Below are 27,465 nucleotides of genomic sequence, written 5' to 3'. Positions count from 1 at the left end.
GTACTGTGACATACTGAAGCAGAGCATGATCCCCTCCCTTCTGAGACTGGGCCACAGGGCAGTATTCCAACATAACGACCCCAAACACACCTCCAAGACAACCACTGCCTTGCTTAAGAAGCTGAGGGTGAAGGTGATGGACTGGCCAAGCATGTCTATAGACCTAAACTCTATTGAGCATCTGTGAGGCATCCTCAAATGGAAGGTGGAGGAGCGCAAGGTCTCTGTCATCCACCAACTCCGTGATGTCGTCATGGAGGAGTGGAAGAGGACTCCAGTGGCAACCTGTGAAGCTCTGGTGAACTCCATGCCCAAGAGGGTTAAGGCAGTGCTGGAAAATAATGGTGGCCACACAAAATATTGAAACTTTGGGCCCAATTTGTACATTTTCACTTAGGGGTGTACTCACTTTTGTTGCCAGCGGTTTAGACATTAGTGGCTGTGTGTTGAGTTATTTTGAGGGGACAGCAAATTTACACTGTTATACAAGCTGTACACCCACTACTTTATATTGTAGCAAAGTGTCATTTCTTAAGTGTTTTCACATGAAAAGATATAATAAAATATTTTACATTATAAATTTACAAAAATGTGAGGGGTGTACTCATTTTTGTGAGATACTGTATATAGAAGCAAGAGATGATTGTTACCAAATTGGCCTGAAATCACTATTCACGGGTAAACCTTTTTAGGGGAACATATGCTTAGTTTGGATGAGGGTTGCCATGGATGACTACCAGCTCTTTTCCAAAAAAAACTGAAAATGCACACTTGACTATATGTGTGTCCTTATTAGTGGAACAGGCAATGGAAAAACAGTTGTTTGGGGATCAGATCGTGCCTGCACATCTATATGCTATTTAATGTCTTCAGCCAAGAAACAACGCAGGGCAAATGTTAGATGATGTATAACGTCTAGCAACCAGTTTTCTTACATTATTGTAGAGTAAAATGTGAAAATAGATTGGTTTAAAATTGCTAATTGCCCTGTCGGTGTAATGATAATTCACATTAACCCTGCAAATCTGATTTGGCATGTTTTACAGAAACTGCAGGCTGATCGGAGGCCAGTGTCACGGGTCATATATGAGTGCCTCTCTCTGATTGAGAAGAAGGATATGAAGTTAAGCATTGTCTTTGAATATATATTCCAGGAATGTTACCTGAAGTTATACCCGGGTCTCCAGGAAATATTACAAGGTTCTTTTTGCCATTTTTTTTTAAACTAGCAAGGGTGTGTCAGTTCCAGAATGGGCACGGTTGGACCTATGACAAACAATTTGCTTGTTGGAGGATGGAAGGGACTACACACACACACACACACAATACACACATCTCCCCCTCCCTGCAAACAGTATAGAGCCCCGGTGCCCAACCTGTGGCCTGAGCGCCACGTGCGGCCCTTTGGTACATGGCCCTTGGACCTCAGCAGTCTGTAGTAGGAACATTGATTAAGGTAATCGCATTGATCTCTACTAGCCTCATGTAACATGTTTCCAGTTTCATAGTGTCTTCTGCATTTTACATACTGTGACCAAAGCAGTGCAGTGTTACCATAGTATTACTGTACTACTCTGGGCAGGTGATCAGGATTTTTTTTTTTGACACTATGATTGCTTCTAACAGTGATGATCACTTGTTAGAAGCAATCAGTTTTACGAATGGCATCCATTCATAGCCATTATGTACTATTGGGATAGCTGTGATTGACCACAGCTATCACATGGTACAGTGCGCTGTGTTTGGCCCTGTCTGTGACCAGTTAGAGATCATCACATTTAGTATACACAGGGCCGCCATCAGGGGTGTACAGCCCACACACATGTAAGGGGCCCGGATGTCCCGAGCGACTCGGGCCCCCAAGGTATTTCCACTGCCTGACAGCCACTTTCGGTCACTCCGCCACACTCCCTTGTTGCCGCGGTAATGCCAAGCTCACTCCTCACAGCGCCGCCAGTTAGACGCCTTGAGATGCACTTCTGCTGGGATTGGTGGAGGGGGAGGTGGGTGGAAAAGTTTCCGCCCACCTCCCCCTCCACCAATCGCAGCAGAAGTGCATCCGGAGTCTTCTAATCTGTGGCACCTGAGAGGAGTGAGCTTGGCATTACCCCGGCAACCAGGGAGTGTGGCGGAGTGACCGAAAGTATGGAGGGTCTCACAGGAAGAGGACTGAAAGATGGGGGGGCTCCTGCTGATCTCATCTGATGTTCTCCTCCTGCCGCTCTCCCCCCCCCCCCCCCCCCCCCCCAGTGCCTGATTTCATTCACATCACAAGTGGTAGAGCTGCAGTCTGCAGACATTGAGGAGATCGAGCGGCAGGAGGAGAAGACAGATTTTGCTGCTTACATTCCACGGAGCTCATCCCTGCAGCAGATGGAGGAGATGGGGAGCAGAGTGCTGAGGAGGGATCAGAGGTGATTGGCAGGAAGAGCTCTCCCTGACACGCCCCTCCAGTCATCAACATGCAATGACACGGCTCCTTTCTTCATCAATGTCCTGGCTCCTCCCCTCTACAGATGCTGGTGAGTAGCTGTGTCTGTACACACAAGTGGAATGTTAATGTTAGGCCCCTTTCACACTGGGCCGGTGCTTTACAGTCAATTTTGCGGCGCTATTCGGCCGCTAGCGGGGTGCTTTTAACCCCCACTAGTGGCCGAGAAAGGGTTAAAATAACCCGCAAAGCGCCACTGCAGCAGTGGTTTGTTGGTGGTTCGGCTGCACTGCCCATTAATTTCAATGGGCAGGGGCGCTCTAGGAAAGATGTATTCACCACTCCTAATGCGCTGCAAAGATGCTGCTGGCAGGACTTTTTTTCCGTCTTGCTAGCGCACCTCTCCAGTGTGAAAGTCCTCGGTGCTTTCACATTGGAGAGACAGCAGCAGCACTTTCAGGGCGCTTTACAGGCGCTATTTTTAGTGTCGCCTGCAAAGCGCCTCAGTGTGAAAGGTAGTGTCTGAATTACTTTGATCTCACAATTTATGTATCTCCCCCCCAGGTAACTTTTCATGTGGGTCTAATTATAGAATCTGTCCTGTTAGGCTACTTTCACACTGAGGAGTTTTAAAGGCGTTTTTTGTGCTAAAAATAGCATCTGTAAACTGCCTTCTCTGCAGCCCCACTGTGAAAGCCCGGGTTAAAAGCGCCCCACTAGCGGCCAAAAAGTGCAGCTAAAACGACGGTAAAGCGCCGCTAAAACTAGCGGGGGGGGGCAGGCCTAAAGCTGTGTAAGGGGCCCCAAAATTTCTGATGGCTGCCCTGAGTATATAATAAATTAATGAAAGCCATTCATTGTGTACAACTGTCATGTCCCAGTACACTGAGCACAGTGGGTGACAAATGGAGCTGCAGTGCGGGTGCCAGCGCGCACAGGAGGCGCGTGACTAGAAGGAAGTCATATGTTGTCCTCCTGAAACCAGGGAGCTCCCACCCAGCTGTCATATATAGGCTGGGTGGGAAGCAATTAAACCACACTCTCTGTCTCCTCTTGCCTTGGTTGACTAGAATCCACATAATCCAGACAGTATAGAGCAGGGATATGCAATTAGTGGACCTCCAGCTGTTGCAAAACTACAAGTCCCATCATGTCTCTGCCTCTAGGTGTCATGCTTGTAGCTGTCAGAGTCTTGCTATGCCTCATGGGACTTGTAGTTCTGCAACAGCTGGAGGTCCGCTAATTGCATATCCCTGGTATAGAAAGATGTTACAAATGATCATCAGCACCACAACAGAGGGCCGTCTGCATGCAGTTTGTTTCGTCTCACAATTGCAAGGTTTTCCTGTATTTTTTGTATTTTTGTCAGTCTGTCAGAGTGATGTAAAAACTTGCTGGTAAACCACCAGGGAAAAGTGGAAAAAATACTACCAGCAGGGCCGCACTACTAACAGAAAATATCACGTTTCAGGACATTTTAGCCTCCAATATCACCTGGAGGCTCCAATCATTGGTCAGTGTAGAGAATATACATGCTCCCACTTTTATGCCATAATGCAGTGTCTGGAGCCTGAGAGGCCTATTTATTGTTACATGAGATGCTTATACTATAAGCAGAAAGTCACTGTTGGTTGGTCCAGACCTACTCTGCGACCCTTATTACTTTACATCTTGTAGCAGTTATTCTATAATCATAGCTCAGGCAAACAGCAAGAGGGAGACCCGACCTGGAGAGAAGGGATTTCTCCCCAGATTTTGTACTTGCTCATTTACTCTTCTTTGTTTTCACCATGCAGAACCCGGTGAAGAACAAGTGGAGCTGTTCACTGGGTGGAAAAACTGTTCTGAATATATGCAGAACCTTTTTCAGGTTACCAAAACTGGCATCTGCCAAGCTATAAATGAACGGTTTCCATTCCTATATGGCCTGCATGATATTGGACTGCTATCAAGGATAGAATTACTGGTAAGAAGCATGCAAGCAAGTCTATTGTGAGTTTAACCCTAAAGTTTTTATAGTATTTGATATTGTAAGGCAAGGCAATGCCAGACGTTTTATAGAAAAATGTCTTCCAATGACTACACTGAAGTAATAGCATTAAATAAATGAAGTATTAACCACAAAATGGATCACAAGGTCCCTTAAAGCACAACTGAGGTATATCTTTCTTAAGGATTAATGATATATTCTACAGCTCACCTTTAGTCTAGCACTTTCGCCACTTGAGTGTTTTAAGGTTGCAGTCGGTGTGTTTTTGTGCCTTCCTGGGTAGCAGGGTGTCAATGAAAGTTGCTGGCAGTTTTCAAAAGCAGATTGTGGGAAAAGGAGGATTACATACACTTCAATAAAATTAATGTCACGCTTACCCCTACTACAAGTGGTTTGGCACTATAGCTAGCTTCTGTGTCCTTCACCTATAGTGCTTGGCTACCACTCCAGGGCAGGCGCAAACTAAATACAGCAAACAGGTACTTGCAGTTGGCAGACAGGCAGGGTGGTTCAATGACAATCCAGGCACAGTACAAGGCAGGCAAGGTTCAGAATAGTCAGGGTCAAATCCATAGTCAAAAAAAGGTAGGCTGAGTTCTAAGCAATTCAATATCTTATCTGAGGTCGTCAACAAGGGAATCCAAACTAGCAGACAGAGCAGACAAACGTGGAGCTTGGATCACTTGTTAAACACAATATCGCAAGCATTAGACTGTAGGATTGGCTGGCCTAAATCAGGTTTGGTCTCCACCCAGAGACTGGCCACAATCGCCTTGCAGGTGGACAAACAGACAAGGAGAATGCAACACAGTCAAACATGCTCATTACTTCTAGGGGTAGAGGAAAAGGCTGTAATACTTACCCTGCTTCTTATCTCTACAGCGTAGACCGCAGTACCCGGATGTGACATCACATCCGGGTACTGCGTTCCACGCTGGTTCTGGCAGCGTGGCAGATCTTCCAGGGTGTCTGACACGCACCTGCACACCTCTGGCCGGCTAGGAGACACGCCGATTGCATAACCTGGGGAGAACCTCTCACTGGGCGTCCCATATTATTTTAATAACCTTTTTACACATTCCCTCTTGTAAGTGTTTTTAACTGTTTTGGGCAATTTAAAGTTTTGTTTTTACTACACTTAATAGTGCCTTCTTTCTGTTCCATTATTCACTAGGCTAGCCTAGGCTCATATTATTGCTGTACAAAATGGTACTGACCTGCTGTTACTGCCGCTGTTTTGGGCAGGAATAAGAACTGCCAACTTCTGACACTGTATACAAGAAGGGGAAAGAACCATGATGTCAAATAATCTGCTAGAAGACAGGTGGATTTAATGTGTCTATAAAGGGAATAAAAAATTATTGGGGGGGGCTGGGTTTAAGTTTGAGAGATGCCAAAAGCTGGGATGGGTTTTAATCCAACTTGGCATGTACAATTATGTTTTTCTGGCTTTCTTTAAGGTAAAATGACTTCCATCCCCTGTTCTTGTGTGCTCTGCAAAGGCTGAGGCTGAGCTAGCTGTCATGGTGAGGGTGGAAGTGGCAAACACCACATCCTAACACCAAACAGGTCATAGGAACATAGTGGCAGCACACTGATTAGTAAAAGTAAGCAAAGAAAACATAATTTTTTTGCCTCCTTATAGTTTAAACTCAACAAATCGATTAATTATGGGGGTTTTGTTTAAATTGGAAAACATGCTATCAAACTAATTGTATAAAAATATGTTTTGCATAACATGTACCATTCTACGAGCTCTAGTGGTAGATTAATGGTTGGAATTTGCATCCAGGGTGTTTGGCCTGGGCTTTAATGTGAGCGGACGTGTGCTGGATTAGCTCCTGACCTGACCTGCCGATTGCTAGCCTGATATCAGCTGAGGGCAGGTATACCATATCAGTGCAGGTGGCTGGAAGCCGGGACGTGGAGCGTGATTGCTGTGGGGATAGAGGGAGAAAGATAGAGTGGAGAGAGGGGAGAAAGAGCAGTGAGATGATGTGATGTGCTGTGCTGAGCCGAGTCGGAGGGAGACCAAGGTTAGCCATAGTAAGTCGTAAATCCCAGCATGAATATTCAGCGGGTCTCCCACACCCGAACCCCATGCTCTGTACCCCGTGCCCTGAGCTCTATGATTTTTGCGCTTGGCGATTTGTGTACCGGGTCCTCCACTCCCATACAAGGCTGGACAGATCTGGTTGGATTGGGTCGGTAAAACTCTGACTGACAGAAGTGGCTCGGACATACCTGCTTATTTGTTCACCTGATCATCTGTTACCCCTCTGTTTTACTGCTCTATTGGACTGTACTGAGCCCCCGGAGTGTCACTGGACATTTTATATCCCTGGATACTGAAGCATTAGTCAGTTGTCTGCTGGACTACACTACAGGAGGAGCAGAGAGCCATTAGAGCGCAGCAACGCTGGTAAAACGCATGATTTGGAGCCGAGAGAGAGTGTAGAAAGAGGAGGTGCGGTGAATGATTGGAGATCCTTTTCTTGACCTGTTTGAAAAGAACTCTGTGGAACTGTGCTGTGGGAATGTGCTGATGGGACTGTGCTGATTTATATACAGGAACATTGCGACTGTATTTTTTTTGCAAGCAAAAAAAAAAAGAGTTTTGGAGCATTTAAGTTAGTCACAGTGCTTGAAGTAATTGAAATGCTGGAAGTATCTGAAGGTATCAGGAATATATGAAATGTTTGATATTTGAAGTACAGGAAATACCTGAAAAGTGTGAAAATATTTGAAAGAAGGGAGATATCTAAAATTCCTGAAATATTTGAAATATCAGATATATCTGAAATATATGAAAGTTCTGAAAATATCATAGTAATTTGAAATATCTGAAATACCTATAATATCTATATTTTTGAATTATTTGCAGTATCTGAAATTTTCGAGCCGTTAGGCTAGGCATAATAGCGATATGCACAGAAGGAATAGAGGGGAGGGAATAATGACGTTCCAGAATATCAAGGACAGTTATGAGTCTTCCTCCCAAAAAATATTGCCAAAAGATAAAAATTCAGGGGAGAAGCTGAAAAATCCTCTAGGAAACATTACTACTGAAGCTTCAGCAATACAACACACACAGCATTCACCGGTACAGATAATGGAAAAGCAAGATCATCAGGAGCAGACCCCGGAATACATACCAATAGAGGTATAGAGAAAGGAAGCTTATACAGAGGAAGAAATGGGAAACAAGGAGGAGGAAAAGAGATCTGGAAGTAAATCCGTTATCAAAGAGAGCATACAAAATGCACAGGGAATATATATTTAAAGATATATTTGAAGCAGTACAGATATGCAATGTTACATTAATCACATTATCAAGCCAATTTCAGTATTTACGGGAGGAAGTTACCATTATATGCCATGATATGGAAAAAGTTTGAGAACGCACAACTGCTGTGGAGGATAGAATTATCAATGTTGAAGATACTTTGCCTTTATGCAACAGGATCTAAAAGCAGTGGGTTTACAGTCCAAACACCATGCTAATTACATAGACACTTTAGAAAACAGGTTACGCAGCAATAATGTCAGGATATCGGACCTCCCGGAACAGATGGAAGAATTTATTGAACATTGGCTGTTTTTCCCCTTTCTTCTCTGTCGAGCGTGCTCATAGGATGCCATCAAGACCCCCCCCCTCCAGGAAAGTTTCCACGCCCATTTATTGTCAAAATGATGCATTTTGGTGACAGAGATAAAATAATGGCCTTGGCACGAACAAAGGGCATTATAGAAGTTGGGTCAAAAATTTCCTTTTACCCAGATTACTCTATTGAAATACAAAAAGTGAGGGCAGAATATTCAGAAATGGTCTTCGTAAACTCCAAATAATGTATGGAATGTTATATCCCGCTAAAATGAGGATTATTGTTAAAGACGAGACAATTTTTCTTGATAACTCTAAAAAGGCCACAGTATGGCTGGACAAAAATGTCTTCTGATTGCAGAGATAGACCCAGCTGAGAAAAAGTCACTTGCTTTTTTTTTTTCCTTTTATTTTTTTTTTCTCTTTCCTGCCCTAAACATTATAAGCTAAAAGTAGGGGGGGGGGGTGATGCAGCTAGGTGGATGTTCACATTCAGGCCCAGGATTTTTTTTTCTTTTCTAACTCCTGTTTTTTTCCTTGGGGGGGAAAATGTTTTAGAATGAGGGTGTGAGGATGGGTGTCGGAGGGTCTGTGGGGGTTTTTTTTTTTCCTTCCTCCAAATTAAATAATCCTCCTGGAGCCTCTCAACCTGCCTATTTGAGAATCCTGGGCGACAATCACTAGAACAGGGATCCGTACTGTAACAAAGGATACGGTTAAAAAAAGGGCTATTTTTCTCCATTCTGGAACAATATAATTCATCAATAGTCTGTCTGGAGGAAACTCATCTCACAAAAGACACTGTCTCCCTATTACAAAACGCAACGTTTTCTACTCAATACCACTCAGTGTTCTCTTCATATTCAACTAAGATACAATTTTCCTGCAGACAGACTTTGATAGATCCCCAGGGTAGATATGTCCTATTGGTATGCTCTTTATTTAGTACTAAATGTATAATAGGATCAGTATATATACCACCATCTTATAACTCAGAAATATTGTGGAGGAATAGCATATTTCTGGCTGAACATCCTGGTATCCCAACAATGATAATGGGGGATTTTAATAATGTATGTGATGCGAGTATGGATCGATACCCTGGCGGGCCTAAAATTGGAGACCCCCTTTGCAATCCATCTGCGGGAGATGGGACTGTGTGATATGTGGCGCCTTTTCAATCCTGGAGTATATGATTATACTTGTTGCTCCTCTACTCATGGTACATTATCCAGGATTAACTTGGCTCTGGGCACAGAATTAGCTTTTCCCCTGGTTTCTGCTATACGGTATTTGGCAAGGGGGATCTTGGATCATTCTCCAGTTTTGATGACCATAAGAAGAATTAAACCACATAAGAAAAGTTATTGGCACATGGATGCCTCATGGCTACAGGTGATCCAGGGGGAGTCCATGTGACAATTATTAACTTTTTTCTTGAAAATATAAAATCAACAACTTCTCAGGTGGTATGGGATACTATGAAAGCCTTTCTCAGGGGGTTAATGATACAAGCTATAAGTAGGTTTAAAAAGACAAGTAGGGAATGGCAAACTTTACTGGCAGTAGAAGTACAACAAAAAGAATTTCAATATGTTCCGAATCCTACACCTGCAAACCAAGCTATATGGAAGGATGTACAACTTCTATATAAAAGAACAGCTATGGAAAAAGCTGAAAGGGAACAATCTTTAGTAAGGAGTAAATATTTTGAGGAGGGTGAGAAAAATAGGAAAATGTTAGCATTTATTACTAAATCCCAGGCTAACTCTAACTTCATCCCCCGTATACGCATATCTTATGGTAATATCTCCCATAGCCAAGAGGATATATTATCCTCATTTACTACTTTTTATAGAGATCTATATCAGAGTAAGGCCGTTTATCATCCGAATGAACTAAAAGATTTTTTGCACCCTTTTATAATGCCATCTATTTCAAATGAGGAAAGAATATATGGATGCACCTTTAACATTAGATGAATTAATAATTAGGGCAGTTTCAGATTCCCCTAATGGGAAAGCACCTGGTTTAGATGGCTTACCATCAGAAATCTATAAAAGCTATGGAGACATCTTGCTGCCAGAACTGCTGAAAGTACTGAATCATGCACATGCATCATCTAAGTTACCAAAAACCATGAATGATGCTTGCATCATAGTAATACCCAAGCCAGATAAGGACCATCTATTGCCAGAATCTTATCGTCCAATTTCAATATTAACGTATTTAGCGGTGTATAACACGCACTTTTTCCCCCTGAAAATAGGGGGAAAATCACAGGTGCGTGTTATACGCCGACAGCGTACCTCGGAGGGGAAGGAGGGAGACTATCGCCACCCGAATTCACGAGCCGCCATCTCCTGTTTACTCAGCTCTCACTTTGCTCCCACGTCACACACACAGTCCTGCCTCCGCCACTGGACCAGTGTTCTGTCTATCACAGGAGCTAGTCCAATGCCGAAGACGGAGGCGGGACTGTGTGTGTGTGTGTTGTGTGTGTGTGTGTGAGAGCCAGGAGGAAATGGGAGATGACAGCTCTGTGATTTACTGCACTGTCCAGGCTGCATCGATGGTGAGGCTGCAGATAAGCATTGAGGCTAAAAAGGGGCATTGATCAGGCTGCATTGATGAGATGGGCTGCAGATGGGCATTGATCAGGCTGCATTGATGAGATGTGCTGCAGATGGGCATTGATCAGGCATGAGGTTTGCTGCAGATGGGCATTGATCAGGCTGCATTCATAAAATGTACTGCAGATGGGCATTGATCAGGCTGCATTGATGAGATGTGCTGCAGTTGGGGCATTGATGAGATGTGCTGCAGATGGGCATTGATCAGGCGGCATTGATGAGATGTGCTGCAGATGGATGGGCATTGATCAGGCTGCATTGAGGCTGCAGATGGGCATTGTTCAGGCTGCATTGATGGGAGATGAGTCTGCAGATGGGCACTAAACAGGCTGCATTGATGGGCACTGACCCTTATTTTAATTCAAAGTTGTTTATTTAAAAAATATTTTTTTTCCCTGAAACTTCCCTCTTAAAATTAGGGTGCGTGTTATACGCCTGTGCGTGTTATAAGCCTGTGCGTGTTATACGACGATAAATACCGTTAATTCTGATGCCAAGATCCTGGCAAGGGTCTTGGCATTTATTCTAAATAGGGTTATATATAAGTTGGTGCATGTGGACCAATCGGGTTTAATACCGAGTAGGTCCACAACAACGAACTTGAAAAGACTCTTTTTAAACCTACAGATACCATTAGATAATATAGGGAAGAGAGCCATATTATCACTAGACGCAGCCAAAGCATTTGATTGCATTGAGTGGGCATATCTATGGTAGGCGATGGAGAAATTTGGGTTGGGTAAAGGATTTGTAAAGTGGATCAAATTATTATACACAGCCCCATGAGCATGTATACAGATAAATGGAGGAATATCAAAGCATTTTTTTCTGACTAGAAGTACCAGGCAGGGGTGCCCGCTGTCACCGTTGGTATTCGCTTTGGCTATAGAACCATTGGCAATAGCAATCAGACAGACAACAGCTATTAGGGGCTTTGAGAGAGGATGAAGAGTTGATAAAATGTCATACGCAGATGATGCGTTATTATTTTTGGGAGACACAGATTAATCCCTAACATATGTGATAAAGTTGATTGAAAATTTTGGTAGATTCTCAGAGTTTGTTATAAATTGGTAAAAATCAGTACTACCCATTGATGAGTTAACAGTGGCTTTACCACAAATAGAGCATAAAATACAGGTTGTTACATCCTTTTAAATATTTAGGGATAAGGGTCTCTTCAAATTTAAAGGAATATATTAATTATAACCTAGCTCCCATATTAGATAAGTTTAAGAACAGTAAAGTATGGTCCAAATTAAGCGTTGTTGGTTGTAGGGCGAGCACATTTAATGAAAATGGTGTGGGCCCCACACTTACTCTGTCTTACACAATTCACCGATCTGGATACCACTTAAATAGTTTAAGAAAATAGACTCCCTGTTTTGAATCTTGCTATGGAAGGGGCAAAACGCTAGAATTAAACTTTAATACATTACAACTTCCCAAAGATAAGGGTGGCCTTGCTGTTCCAAATGCTAAAATTTATTTTTTAGCATCACAACTACAACAGGTTGCAGGATGGGAAGTAATAGATTGGACAGACCCTATTCAATCAATAATTCTGAGTAGATCTTCACAATACCATTTGATAGCACAAATGGAATCTGGTAGCCTGGTTGATGGGCAATGCCCAACTATTGGACTTGTACATAGGGTCTAGCAGGAAATGAAACAAATTATGCAATATAATTACATATCAGTATACTCCCCCTTGTGGGCTAATAAAAATTATAAGGAACTAGACAAATTAAAAGGATTTGGAGTATGGAGAGAAAAGGGGATAAAATATATTGCACATCTTTATACCGACAATTTATTAAAAACATTTCAAGATTTAGAGAAAACATATATACATACTGCCTTCTCATACTTTTTTTTTTCCATATTTACAATTGCGCCATGCGCTACAGAGTCAGTTTAAAGATAAAAAAGTTAAGATACAAAATATGCCACTTATGGATACCCTAGCAAAAAAACAGGTTAAGAAGGGTTTGATCTCCACTCTTTATGGTCGACTATCTGAGCGGACAAGAGAAACAAATAGCTGCTTAGCTAGAAAAGGATGGGAAAAAGACCTTGGAAAAATGACAGATGAAACATGGCAGGGTATATTGGAATCCATACAAACTGTATCAATATCTTCACGGCAATGTTTAATCCAATTATACATAATATATAGAGCTTATAGGACACCAGCCAAACCATATCAGTGGGGTAGACGGGAAACATCAGAATGTCCAAGATGTTCAAGAGTATCTGCTGACTTAATGCATATGCTTTGGAATTTCCCTAAATTATTTAGATATCGGAAGACTGTGATAGAAACGATTTAACCAGGTGTACCAAACCCAGATACAGATAGATCCACAAATATGCTTGTTAGGATACTTAGAAAAAGAAGTATATACTCCGGCAACTAGATTAATCATTAATAGGATACTCTTTATTGCAAGAAAATTAATAGCAATGAAATGGATATCCCAACATATGAGGAATGGCAGATACAGGTAAATGATGTATTGTTAAAAGAATGGCAGGTGTATAAGAATAGGGGTTTAACAAATACATTTGGTGAAATGTGGGGACCCTGGCTGTTGTTACCAGGATTGACACCATTTATTTTAATACTAGAGGGAAGCATAGGGGTAAATAGATCATTTACCAGTTATAGAATAATTAAGGTATGATGACTCAAGAAAGAAGGAATGGTGAGGGGAGCTTATGGATGGAGGAGGATTGGGGATGGGGGGGGGGGGGGGATAGGGAGAGAGGAGAGAAAATTGGGGTTGGGGGAGAGGGTTTTTTTTTTTTTAATTTATTTTTTTCTCTCATGTATTAATATGTTTGGTATGTAATATGTTTGTGTTGTATGAATTCTGGAAATATGTTTTTTCTCTGTCGTAAATCACGGGACACAGAGCCATAGTTATTAACTATATGGGTATATAGGCACATTCAGGTGATGGACACTGGCACACCCAAGACAGGAAGTTCACTCCCTATATAACCTCTCCTCCTACCAGGAGTACCTCCAGTGTCTAAGGTGTTGGTCACGAGTAAAGATGTGCTCTGAAGAGCTCCACTGGAGGGATCCTTGCTGGATTTGAATAGCCTCCACAGACCAGATCCATCCAAAGTGCCACTGAGGCCAAAGTGGATGGTACCCGGGCCTCGTATAGGAAGAACAAGGTTTTGCCTGTAACGCCTCTTCTTGCAGGGCTGGACCCCAGGACCCAGTGCTTTGGTCATGCTTACATTACCTAAAGTTTTTCCTGGTGGGGTGCTATACAGGTCCAAGGGAGTGGAACTCCGATAAAAAGGGGACCCGGTCCTTGAAGGTTTGCTAAACGCAGCCTGCTGTGATGGGTGAAGGTTGGATCTGTCTGTCATCAGCAGTATCCTGCGGCAAGGATAAGGTAAGAGAAGAAGCCTAGGAGCTGTGAAAAGTCCACCTATGGTTTTCTTCCTTGGGGAAAAATGTTGTCATGCCCTAAATGTCCACTAGAGGGGGTTAAATGCACATACCTTAGTTTGTTGTCTTCACTTTAACTCAGTGTCAGTATGTGTGTGGATTCAGCAGCAGCTGGTCACAGAAGGGATTCCTGATGTAGGTAAGAGATCTGCCATTCTGCATTTCTCCTAGGCGCGGCACGGGTGCGTGACGTAGCATCCACGAGGATACACGACGCAAGCTTAGGGTGGAAACTGTGTACAAAGAGTAGAGACTACTCAGCTGGATAGCGAGGAGGGCAAGCTGGCTGATCACCCGGGACACAGGAGCGGTGGGGCACGTAAGGGCCTCCGGCCGGCATTCCCAATAGAGGAAAAGACATTTTTTCCCAGCGCTAGGCCGAACTTTTATTAGCGGCATTCTATTGTTAGACTTTTGTTCAGCAATTGGTGCATTTATATAGATCCTCTACTTTGTGCTTAGGACTATGCCTCCCAAAAAGGCCGGTACAAACACCTCAAAAAAGGTACCAAAGATATTACCCCCAGGCGCTGAGGACTCCAGTTGTGCCTCCACACTGTCATCTTCTCCTGAAATACCAGAAGTGGCTAGCCAGAGTGAGTCATTGGAACCAGTTGGTGTTGCAGATGCTTCTCACATCTCAGCCCCTGTATACCTGACTATAGATGCCTTTTCCTCTGCCCTGTTGGGGTTAGAGGAAAGACTGGCGGCTTTAATCGCATCCTCCATTTTTAAAGGGATAGGAAGCGTGGTAGATTACCCTCCCCCACCTCAGACCCTTTACCAAGGGAACAGTGGGTAGAGGATGAGGTGTTACTCTCAGGCGATCAGGAGGAAAGACAATCCAATGACTCTTCTGCGGAGGAAACAACGGTGGATGAACCCTTTTCAGGCTCGCAATCTGAGAAATTGCTGGTACAATCTCTTACGGAAATGGTTCGTTCTGCTTTCAAGCTGCCCCTAACTGAGTTAGCTGAAAGTTCCGTTTCTACTTTGGGTTCCTTAAAACCTCCACAGGCTTTGCATGCGTTTCTTGTCCATGCATTACTAGAACAGCTTATTTATGCTGAATGGGACCATTCAGATCAGCATTTTCTCCATCCAAAGAGATTCGCAGTGCTCTATCCCATGGAGGAGAAATACACCAAAAGATGGAAGGTACCAGCAGTTGACGCTGCTATATGCAGTGTGAATAAGAGTCTAACTTGTCCAGTAGACAATGCTCAAATGCTTAAGGATCCAACAGATAAAAGGTTTGAATTCCTGTTAAAATCCTTTTTCTTTGGCAGGTGCAGTTACTCAGCCTGCAGTCGCTACAATAGGCATCTGTCAATCCCTAAAGGACCAGTTTAGCAGGCCCTTAAGGAGGTTCCTGTACAACAAGCCCAGGATTTTGCCGAACTGCCAAGAGCATTATGTTTTGCTATAGACGCCATTAAAGATTCTATTCACCAGGCGTCCCGCCCTATGCTTGTGCTAGTATACATGCGTAGGATCCTGTGTTTGAAAAATTGGTCAGCCGAAGCACCATGCAAAAGGCTCCCGACTGGTTTTCCTTTTCATGGGGGTCGGCTATTTGGGGATGATTTGGACAAGTACATCCAAAAGATTTCAAGTGGGAAGAGTACTCTTTTGCCAGTCAAAAGAAGGAATAAATGCCCTTAATTTAAATGGGCTCTTTCTCCAGCACCAGGGGCATCTGCCTCTAGGCAGTTGCGACAGCCTCCGCCGTCAGAGTCTAGAGAAAAGCCTCATGGTCAGGCCCAGGCACAAAAGAAGTCCTGGGGGCAGAAACCTGCAAAGCAGAATTCTAAAACCTCGTTATGCAGGGGCGCTCCCGCTCGCCAGGGTGGGGGAAAGACTTCTGCAGTTCTCAGAAGTCTGGCAGGAGGAAATTCAGGACAAAAAGGTCAACTCCACGATAACTATAGGGTACAAACTGGAATTTCGGGAGTTTCCACTGCCTTGTTTTCTGAGGTCAGATGTTCCCAAAGATCCAGGGAAAAGGCAATCTCTGTTTCGGCATTAGACCGATTACTGGCTCAGGGGGTGATCATGCAAATCCCCACAGAAGAGTTAAATTTGGGATTCTATTCAAACCTCTTTACGGTACCAAAACCGAATGGAGATGTCAGGCCCATTCTAGATCTAAAGAATCTAAATCAGTTCCTGAAGGTCCGCTCTTTTTGCATGGAGTCGATCAGGTCGGTGGTTTCTATCCTACAAGGAGGAGAACTTCTGGTGTCTATCAACATCAGGGATGCATACCTGAATGTTCCTATATTCCCCGCTCACCAAAGGTTTTTGCGGTTGGAGGTAGAACAGCATCACTTTCAGTTTGTAGCCTTGCCCTTCGGACTGGCTACAGCACCCCAGGTATTTACAAAGGTTCTGGCTCCACCTCGAGCCAGGCTAAGGGAGCAGGGCATAACAGTCTTGGCGTACCTGGACGATCTATTGCTAATAGATCAGTCGGTGGCCCATTTGGAGCAAAGCGTGCTCATTACAACCAAATACCTGGAAAATCTAGGCTGGATTCTCAACCTCAACCTAGAGAAATCTTCCTTAAAACCGCTAAAAAGGCTGGAGTACTTGGGTCTGATCATAGACACAGCCCAGAAAAAGGTGTTCTTGCCTCAGGTAAAGATCAACGCCATAAGAGAGCTGGTGCAGATGGTCAGGTCGAAAGGAGATCCCTCTATTTGCCTTTGCATGAGGTTATTAGGAAAGATGGTGGCTTCATTCGAAGTGGTTCCCTATGCCCAATTCCATTCGAGACTGTTGCAAAACAGTATCCTGTCTGCTTGGAACAAAATGGTTCAAGCTCTAGATTTGCCAATGCGGCTGTCCCCAAGGGTATCCCAGAGCCTCAGTTGGTGGTTGGTAACCCGGAATCTGCTGAACGGAAAATCCTTCAGACCAGTTATCTGGAAAGTGGTAACGACAGATGCCAGCCTTTCAGGTTGGAGAGCAGTACTAGGAAAGACAACTGTCCAGGGACAGTGATCAAGAACCGAGAGAAATTTGCCCATCACCATCCTAGAGATTCGGGCAGTGCATCTGGCTCTGAGAGCCTGGACATTCAGGTTACGGGGTTGTCCTGTCAGGATCCAATCCGACAATGCCACAGCTGTGGCTTATATCAATCACCAAGGGGGCACCAAGAGTCTCGCAGCACAGAGGAAGGTGAACCATATTCTAACTTGGGCAGAAAGGAATGTTCCATGCCTATCGGCAATTTTCATTCCGGGAGTAGAGAATTGGAGAGCGGATTACTTGAACCGCCAACAGTTGCTCCTGGGGGAATGGTCCCTTCACCCCAAAATTTTTCTGGCTGTTTGCCAAAAATTGGGAACTCCGGACGTAGATCTTCTGGCGTCCAGGTTCAACATGAAGTTGGTCAACTTTGTGTCCAGGACAAGGGATCCACTCACATGCAGAACAGATGCGTTGGTGACCCCGTGGGATCAGTTCTCACTGATTTATGCATTCCCTCCTATTCAGTTGCTGCCACGACTTCTTTGCAGGATCAAACTGGAAAGAAAGCTGGTAATTCTTGTAGCCCCAGCATGGCCCAGAAGGTCATGGTATGCAGAAATCGTAAAGCTGCCGGTGGGGGATCCATGGTCCCTTCAACTACGTCCAGACCTACACTCACAGGGGCCGATGTTCCACCCTACCTTACAAACTCTAAATTTAACGGCTTGGCTATTGAAACCCACATTCTGAAGAATGTGGGCTATCCGGGTCAGTTATCTCTACCTTGATTAATGCAAGGAAGCCAGCTTCCAGAATCATATATTATAGAGTCTGGAGGGCTTATGTTTCCTGGTGTGAATCCAAGGGTTGGCACCCTCGGAAATTTAGCATAGGCAGAATTCTTGCTTTTCTACAATTGGGGGTAGAGATGAAGCTGGCCTTGAGTACTATTAAGGGCCAAGTCTCGGCTTTATCGGGGTAATGCTTAATCCGCCAGTTAGATCACCTTTGAACCCTTGGGACTTGAACTTAGTTTTGTCAGTGTTGCAAAAACAGCCCTTTGAACCGATACAGCAGACACCCTTAGTCCTTCTGACAAGGAAGTTAGTGTTCTTGGTTGCTATATCCTCAGCAAGGAGGGTTTCGGAATTGGCTGCTCTTTCTTGTAAAGAGCCATATTTGATTATTCACGAGGAAAGGGTCTGTTGCGTTCTCGTCCAAGTTTTCTGCCGAAAATGGTCTCAGGGTTTCACCTGAAACAAGATATTGTCCTGACAACGTTTTTTCCAAAACCATGTTCTAGGGTAGAGAAGTCACTACGTTGTCTTGATGTGCTGAGAGCGGTCAAGGTCTGTTTAGGGACGACTGTTCAGCTCCAGAAGACTAATGTCTTATTTGTACTGCCGGAAGGTCCTAGGAAAGGACAGGCGTCGTCGAAATCCGCTATTTCTAAGTGGATTTGGCAAGTTATAATTCAGGCTTATGGTTTAAAAGGTAAGATTCCGCCTTTTCAAGTCAAGGTGCACTCTACCAGAGCAGTTAGTCCTTCTTGGGCAGTGCATCACCATGCCTCCATGGCTCAGGTCTGTAAGGCCACAACTTGGTCTTCAGTACATAAATTTACCAGGTTTTATCAGGTGGATGTTAAAAGACATGAGGATATCGCCTTTGGGCACAGTGTGCTGCAGGCAGCAGTATAGGTCCTCAAGTCTGTGGGCGCCCTGCGGGTTGTGTCTCCCTCCCCTCAAATAACATTGCTATGGGACATCCCATATAGTTAATAACTATGGCTCTGTGTCCCGTGATGTACGATAAAGAAAATAGGATTTTTATAGGATTTTTATAACAGCTTACCTGTAAAATCCTTTTCTTGGAGTACATCATGGGACACAGAGGTCCCTCCCCTCTTTTGGGATTTGTGTATATTGCTTTGCTACAAAACTGAGGTACTCCTGGTAGGAGGTGGGGTTATATAGGGAGTGAACTTCCTGTCTTGAGTGTGCCAGTGTCCATCACCTGAAGGTGCCTATATACCCATTAAGTTAATAACTATGGCTCTGTGTCCCGTGATGTACTCCAAGAAAAGGATTTTATAGGTAAGCTGTTATAAAAATCCTATTTTTTTGTTTTCCATGTTTGTTTTGTTTTATAATGTATCTGTGATGAAGAATGTAAGGAAAATGGCTGCACTTTACTATATACTTTAGATAAGAGGCCTGAATTTTTTTTTTTTACATGATAGATGAAATGCTAACACAAGGCTTTTGAAATGTTAAGTGGAAATTTCCTAGCTAAGCTATCTGCAAAAACAAATACTTGCGGTGACAATTCTTTTGAATATATGTACGGGAACAAGTTAGAACATCCCACTGCAAACCTGGGCCTAAAGCCAAAAGGCACCATATCGAAAGTATCTTAAAAGGTTATTTCTATATTATTCATTTTCTCGGAATTTAAGCTAAGAAAATATATTTTCATAAAGGACATTTTGGGTACTTTTGTTAGGTGCTTTTTTTAAGCACGTCATTTAGCAGAAATATTATGCATATGTCATATAACATGTAATTTGTGATACTTGTACTCTTGTGATTGGATAAACTAAGGGACCGCCCCTTTGTTTTGCCCCTAATGATGTACAATGAATTGTTGCCCTATATAACATGTGAAAAGATATAATACATTTGTATTCTCGATATCCAACATGCTGTGTGGTGTCTTGTTTACCCAATCGATTGAAAAAGATCTTCTTGGTGTCTGAGTTCAGCTTGAGCAAGCAAGGAAAAGGTTTGGGGCGCACTTGACCAGTTGACCACTAGCCTTTCAGTGGTGTCAGAAGTGGGATTTTCTGAAGTTTTGAAGCCATTTTCCTTACAAAGAAAAATACTAAGAAACAGATTATACAAAAGAAATTTGCATCCGGCCAACAGTATAGGTTGATTGATCATAGTTTTTTGTTTTTGTCACTTATTGTATTTCACCTTGTCTTGTATCTAACAAGTGATTTTTTTAACATGCACACTGTCATTATAATTGTATTTAGAGAACTGTTTGTTTGACAGACGCTGCAGGCTGACAAGAGACCTACAAAGGAAGTATTGTACAAAGCTCTGTGTCTCATTGAGCAGAAGAATGACACAGAAGCACTGTGTGCCTATGTGTTTTGTGAGTTCTACATAAAGCTGTTTCCTCCTCTCAAGGTCATCCTGCAGAGTAAGTTTCATAGATGTTATTCTAACACTAATCTTAAAGTGGTTGTAAACCCCTACCTATACGCAGTGCACTGACTGCCCTCAGGTGATACACAGAGATTAAACAATTCCTCCTACATAAATGGTTCCTGTTTATCTGCAGCCCACTCTCTCCTCTACAGTAATTCAAAGTGCAGAATGAATACAGGATCTCTCAGTCCTGAAAAGAAGGGGGTGAGGAGCTGAAGTTACACACTGCAGAGCTCAGTGAGAGCTGATTGGAGGGAAGGGACACCCCCCCCCCTTCACACTGCACACAGGAATAGAGCTGAGGCTGTCAATCACAGGCGGTGTGATGTAGCTCCCTCCCCTGGCACCTTTTTTCTTTTGGTGTCAGGAAAGCATGTCATAAATGACACATGCTGATAGCAGAATAAGGAGGCAGCGGAGAGAAATTGCACTTAATTTCCTGGATTGTTTGTATTTTCATGTTTTTGTACTCACTTAAAAATCTTTTTCTTGGAGTACATTGAGGGACACGGAAAGTAATTTAGTTTAGTGTTATACTGCCACCTACAAGAGTATTGGACACTAGCAAACAAAAAAAAAAACCTGTAGGCCAGCCCAACATAGCCCTTCCTTCTACTACTAGCACAACTCAGTTTGATAAGAAAGAAGTGCTGAGAGCATGATCATAAACACAGCAGGTTGGGACCTGTGTTCCTCAGTAGACTCCAAGAAAAGTATATTTAGGTGAGTACAAAAATACTGTTTTTTTTTTTTCCAATGAGGGACAAAGGAAGTTCTTAGGGACAACCAAAATTAGTCTAAATGAGAGGTGGGCAACACAGCAAGGAAATGCCAGTAGGCCAAGGAAAACAAGAGAGGACTGCCTGCAGCTCAAAGAGGTCCCTGAGGGATCTTACCCCTGAAGGTGGCACCAGATGAGGATGAAACATTCACCTTTTATAGCTTAGATGAAATGTGAACAGAAGACCAGGTGGCAGCCCTGCAAACCTGGGAAATGGTCACTTGATGCCGAAATATCCAAGAAGCACTCACAGCTCAAGAGCAGAGGGCCATAGGACTGCAGGATGCAGATGTGGCACCACCAGTAGGTACGCTACAAAAATTCCCAGAACCATTAATAGAGAGTGAGTTGGGTACACTGGGATTTCCCTGTGTCTAAAATCAGACCATTTGCCAATAAGGCAGCGTATGAGGCCTCAAATCCTCACAAAACTAGGACAGCAGGTAGCAAATGTGGGATTGATGGCTAGAGGTGACCTAAGTCACTGTAGACAGGAAGCAGGAACGAATCAAAGATCCAGGCTTTCCGCGCAAAATCCAGCAGATCGGGGCATGGTATTCCAAAAGCCATGCTAGAGACAACTGCACCAGATAGCTGCAATTGGAGTGACAAATATAACTGCAATGTAGAGAAGTCTTGTTTGAATTAAAAATTAATGAATACAAAAGTTGGTCTTTATTAAATCAGCACAGAAAAGGTGTCCTTCCTGCTGGGACGCTAGCTAAGCAACTGAGGCATGCTGGTAATTGGAGGGATTAGCATGGGTTGGCATACAGTTTTCAAGATTTGTTTGCCAGTGTCCAACCCTTCTGTAGGCAGCAGTATAACCCAAAAGGTGTAATTATAACTAAAGAAAAAAGTTTTTAGTTGTGAATAGAGTGGAGATGGAATAGAACACCTGTCAGGTTTTTATTGCGGTCTGTGCCTCTGTTAGAGAGATTCCCCCCCCCCCTTATTGTCATGTTTACCATCATCTTCAAAATAATAGAAAACCCCAAATTATGGGTTGTACCCAGAACCTTTAATAGAGGGGAAATCTTCCAATGAGGACACTAGTTCTGGCGATAACCAGGGATTCCCTCACTCTGAGAGATTTCCTCTCACGGCCTGTCTTGGCTATGGGACTGGGAAATCTCCCCAATGTGACAAAGATGGCAAAAAAACCTGACAGGAGTTGTAACCCTCCCTTATGCTATCCAAAAGGGGAAAAAAACATATTGCCTTTACCTCTAGAGTTCTAGTTCAAGACTTTCTGTGCCCCTCAATGATGACTTAAAGCTTTTATTTCATTCGTAAATAACTATGCCAGACTTTCTATCAGAAACCTAAATGTAGAGCTTGGTCACGTGCGGCAGACCCTTTGCTGCCCCTCTGAAAAGCGATCTGTGGTGGACTGCTTTGCAGAGGTGTTTAACCCCATAAATGGTTCACTACTGTGCCAAAATCACGTGCATTACACGCGGTTGGCGGTTGCAGCATGGCCCAGTAAATTTGCTTGGCAGTAAATTCCTGCAAATGTGACATGCTGTTTGTCTGCCGAACCATGTGTGTACAGCCCTAAGCGGTTGCATGTCAGAGTTCAGGTGGGCAGTTAGGGGGTGGAAAAACCATAGCTCGGCTGCCTGGTCTTACCGCCTTCCTGGCCATATATGTGAAGGGAGCCTTAGTGTTGTGATAAATTAAACAAATTGGAAAATAGAATACTATCTATAGATATAGATATAGATCTATCTATCTATCTATCTATCTATCTATCTATCTATCTATCTATCTATCTATCTATCTATCTATCTATATATATATTAATTACTTTAAAAAACGATCACTGGCTATACTCAAAAAAAAAAAAAAAAACACTTTATTTTGCTCCCTTTACAATATATAGGTATTAAATCATTTAATACTACTAGGAGAAAGCCTTGTTCATTTTCCTCCTCAAATAAAGAACAATATGTATCATCTCTGTATGATAAGTAATGATAACGTTATGGCCAAATTAATAGGTTCACAGATGAATGTGAAAATGGCTCTGGAATCTACCTGAAAAATGTTCTTGTTTCTTGCAGGGTTAAATGAAGCAATAATGCTGGATAAGAGTCTACCCTCAGCAGGTAATCTACTACAGATCCACGTGTGGAATTGTGTCTTTTAAATGAAGAGAAGAACACATAAGAAATAGACTCAAAAACATACCAACAATAGGTCAAAGAGTATACCAGAACAAAATTAAAAAAAAAAAAAACATATATAGTGCATCTCTACAGTACATGTGCATTTTACCCAGGTTTTAACCTCTTCGCTATACTGAATGCATCCTGTGTGTCTTGGCTTTGAAAGGGTGAAGGCTCAGGGCTATTTAGTCAAAGTGATCTGGACCAGCCAATCCAAAAAATGTAAAAATAATACAATAAATAAAAGAAAAAATGGAAAGCCCCTTTTCCCCCCTGCCCTCTGTTACAGCAAAAGCAGAGTCTACAAATAAGCTCATTGTTTCAGTGAATCGCATTGTTCAGATGTATTAAAACAGAACTTTACCCATAACAACTTGATAAAAGGTAATGTTCTTCAGCAAGGAACATACATTCCACATTAATAATTATGCTACCAAAATGAGTGTGTGCTGTAAATTGCCTCCAGCACGGTTCCTCTTTCCTCTTGCTGGAGGCTGCCATTTTGCTAAAGCCCAGAGCACCTGAGCAGCAGTAAATCTTTAGGTTGTCAGCAGATCGGCCTCTACATTCTTGGCACAGTGCTAAAAAAAAGAGCAACTGAGCATGTGCAGAGTAGGAACAACAAAGGGGGAGGGAAATTGGGACTTTATATGAAACTGCGCCGGGTAAAGGCCGCAAGTTTCCATCCCTATGACACAATATCTAAAAACTCACAAGCAAAAGCCAGTGGGTGAAGGAAGAGGAGGTGGGACTTTAAATGAAGCCAATGATTTGCAAGCCGACACATAACGGTGGGTCAATAAAATTCTTTTATTGCATGTTCATACAAACAATGGTATCAGACAATATCAATTTAACACTTGGTAAAATGTTAACAATGATAACCAGGGATCAACATAAGGACCATTAGTATAGTTATCAAAGATAAAAGGGATAACATGAGTAATAACATGGGTATGAGCAATATTACTGAAGATGGACAAGGGATCACCAGGTGTCAGAAAGCGTAGATAGTTAAAACAAGGTAATAACTGCCTGATAACTGGCCTCAAATTCCTGTTAAAGGGTAAAACTCTGTGTAGCATGGATTGGAACAATAAAGGGCAACCGGTAGCTCGACGCGTTTCGTGGTTCAGGACCACTCATCAGGAGCAGACATGTCAAGTTTCTGGAAATTAAAGATAATAATAATAGTATCATGGGTCAAAGTTACAGTGGGTACAAGGGGCCAAATAATCCCCCAAAAATAAAAGTACTCACAGCAGGCATGGGTAGATGGTGAATGGCCAGGTACGGCAACCGTCCGGGACTGATGCCGGGCCGGGAGCTGAGGCGGGCCCCCCCGCCGCGGCGACCAAAACAGGCACCCCCCCAAGGGCGATGCAGAGCCACGAGGCACCCTAGAGTAAAGAGTGATAGATGAGTGATGATGCAGGGGGTATTGGTACAAAGGGGGGGTGTGTGAGCTGGATAAAAATAAGGGGGGAAAGTGGGAGGAGGGGGGGGGGGAAGGGAGGAAAAGGGAGGGAGAGAGGAGGAATAGTAGGGGAGGGGGGGGGGAAAGTGAGCATGGTGTGGAAATCTGTAGGTGAGTGGATGAAGTGAGGAAGGGAGTGAGGGAGAGAGGAGTGAGTGAGGCTGGAAGATAACATGTGATCGACCAATAAGTAAAGTGGCATTACCTGTGTGACCGGGTGGTGTGGAGAAGGAACCACCACCGCATTGTAGTGTACCTGTAGTGTACCTCGAACGCCGCACCGCCCCAGGTAAACAAGAGCGCCCATATATAGGCGCCGCCGCGGGGAGGTCCGCCAACGGCTTCATTTAAAGTCCCACCTCCTCTTCCTTCACCCACTGGCTTTTGCTTGTGAGTTTTTAGATATCATGTGCAGAGTAGGGTGAGACAGTTTATTTCTGGATTCTAAACAGTATAGGCACCCTATTTTTAACGTTTTTTATAGCTATACCATTTTTTAGGCCTTAATCACACATGTGAATGGGGCCAATGCCAATACAGCTAATTGCAGGTGCTCACAGGTAATCGTTTCATGAGCTAATACATGTGAGCAGCTATCGGCCTCCTATTACTTTTAATGGGGCTGCTACCTGCAGCTAATCTCCAACAACCCCTGCTGGGTCTCTTGCATGTAATCAGTAATGGCCCCATTCAAAATGTGAATGGGGCCTTACTCCAGAGGGGTCTTCTCTCCTCCTTATGGTTTATATTTCAAGCGGACGATGGATCTCTGAGTGAGCACCTGTAGTTTGGAGTGGGCACATGGTCAGTAGTGAAGCGTTGTATTACTTGCCTATAGGGATGGGCTTACGCGTGATCGGATTGTAGTCCCAACCCACCTGAACATGAACCTAAATCATAGGTGGCGTGTGTATGTGCTGCTGCCGGCCGGGAAATGCCTCATTGCCTATAATTGGCAGTGTGCAGTGAGGGCTTCCTGGTGGGTTTGCTCAGGTGGTTTGGGACTACGATCCGAACATGCCTGAGCCCATCCCTACTTCCCTTTATATTGGATATCACCCTGCAAGCTGGAGTGAAAGAAATAATTCTAGGTCCCTCATTTATGGTTAACTCTAAACTTATGAGCCGTAAAGGCATTTAAAGTGGTTGTAAACCCTTACACACCAGTTTTACCTACAGGTAAGCCTGTAATGAGGCTTAGGTACTGGAAATATCTCCTAAACCTAAACGGTTTAGGAAATATGTACCATATACGCTTGTGCCAGCGTCATCGGCGCATGCGCACTGAAGAAAGGGCACAATCGTGCCGTTTCTAAAGGGCTCGTGTCGTCGGCTCCCGTGACTCTGGCCAGTCACAGAGCCTTCCACGGCCCTGGAAGGAAGAGGGGTGAAGATGGACGCGGCTAACCAGCGGGGACATCGCAGGCTTTGTTTGCAGGTAAGTGGCACATGCGATGCGTACTAGTCCATTATGATTTTATTTTGCAGGGAACAAAAGAGAAAGTAAAACCCACCAGGATTTACTTCCTCTTTAACCGGTTCCCGACCGGCTCCTGTACTTATACGTCGGCAGAATGGCACAGCTGCGCAAAGTAACGTACCCGTACATTACTTTGAATTTGCCGCCGCATTCGCGCGCGCCTGCCGCGATCTCCGTGAGTCGCGGGCATACGGAGAGGATGAACGGGGAGATGCCGTTGTAAACCGCATCTCCCCGTTCTGCCTAGTGACAAGTGTCACTCGATCTCTGCTCCCTGTCATCGGAGCAGAGATCAGTGACGTCACACACCAGCCCATCCCCCTACAGTTAGAAACACCTCCCTAGTACTGATTTAACACTTCCCCGCCCCCTAGTGGTTAACCCCTTCACTGCCAGTGTCATTTACACAGGAATCAATGCATTTTTATAGCACTGATTGCTGTATAAATGACAATGGTCCCAAAAACGTGTAAAAAAAAAATGTCCGCCATAACGTCGCAGTCACAATAAAAATCGCTGATCGCCGCCATTACTAGTAAAAAAAAAATGATTAATAAAAATGCCATAAAACTATCCCCTATTTTGTAAACGCTATAAATTTTGCGCAAACAAATCAATAAACGCTTATTGCGATTTTTTTTTTTTTTTTTTTTTTTTTTTTTTTTTTTTTTTACCAAAAATATGTAGAAGAATACGTATCGGCCTAAACTGAGGAAAAAAAATGTTTTTTTATATATTTTTGGGGGATAATTATTTTAGCAAAATGTAAAAAATAATGTGTTTTTTTTTTTCAAAATTGTCGCTCTTATTTTGTTTATGGTGCAAAAAATAAAAATCACAGAGATGATCAAATACCACCAAAAGACAGCTCTATTTGTGGGAAAAAAAGGAGGTCAATTTTGTTTCGGAGCCACGTCGCACGACCGCGCAATTGTCAAAGCGACGCAGTGCCGAATCGCAAAAAACGCTCTGGTCAGGAAGGGGGTAAATGCTTCCGGGGCTGAAGTGGTTAATGCATTGCCTATTGATAATTATGGGTAACATAATGTATCACCTCTTTGCAGGTGCAAATTGGGGCTTATATTTGTGTTTATGTACACTTCATTTTAATGTATTTTTGACTGAAAATATAGATTTGATAAACAGTTGTGCAAATATATTGCAACTACCATCCTTTCATTCTACAGGTCCTTTCCTATTAGAAATTAGACAAAATGAGTTTACCA

The 27,465-nt window shown here is 43.3% G+C and overlaps 1 protein-coding gene across 6 annotated transcripts in view; it reads left to right on the top strand.

The window, feature by feature from the left end:
* The window catches only part of LOC141117645 (uncharacterized), a 132,318-nt gene that overhangs the window by 71,842 nt on the left and 33,011 nt on the right, over window positions 1-27,465 (top strand). For all 6 annotated transcript variants that reach the window (XM_073610627.1, XM_073610634.1, XM_073610621.1 and 3 more), the window contains 4 exons: window positions 1,047-1,200; window positions 4,228-4,397; window positions 20,172-20,322; window positions 23,178-23,222. In XM_073610627.1, coding sequence (XP_073466728.1) covers window positions 1,047-1,200; window positions 4,228-4,397; window positions 20,172-20,322; window positions 23,178-23,222 — 520 coding nt within the window. The remainder of the gene's footprint in view (window positions 1-1,046; window positions 1,201-4,227; window positions 4,398-20,171; window positions 20,323-23,177; window positions 23,223-27,465) is intronic.

The sequence above is a fragment of the Aquarana catesbeiana genome, linkage group LG01 (assembly GCF_042186555.1).
Source record: "Aquarana catesbeiana isolate 2022-GZ linkage group LG01, ASM4218655v1, whole genome shotgun sequence".
Classification (NCBI taxonomy): Eukaryota; Metazoa; Chordata; class Amphibia; order Anura; family Ranidae; genus Aquarana; species Aquarana catesbeiana.
Note: the sequence above shows the minus strand (reverse complement) of the source record. Positions and strands in the feature narration are given on the sequence as shown.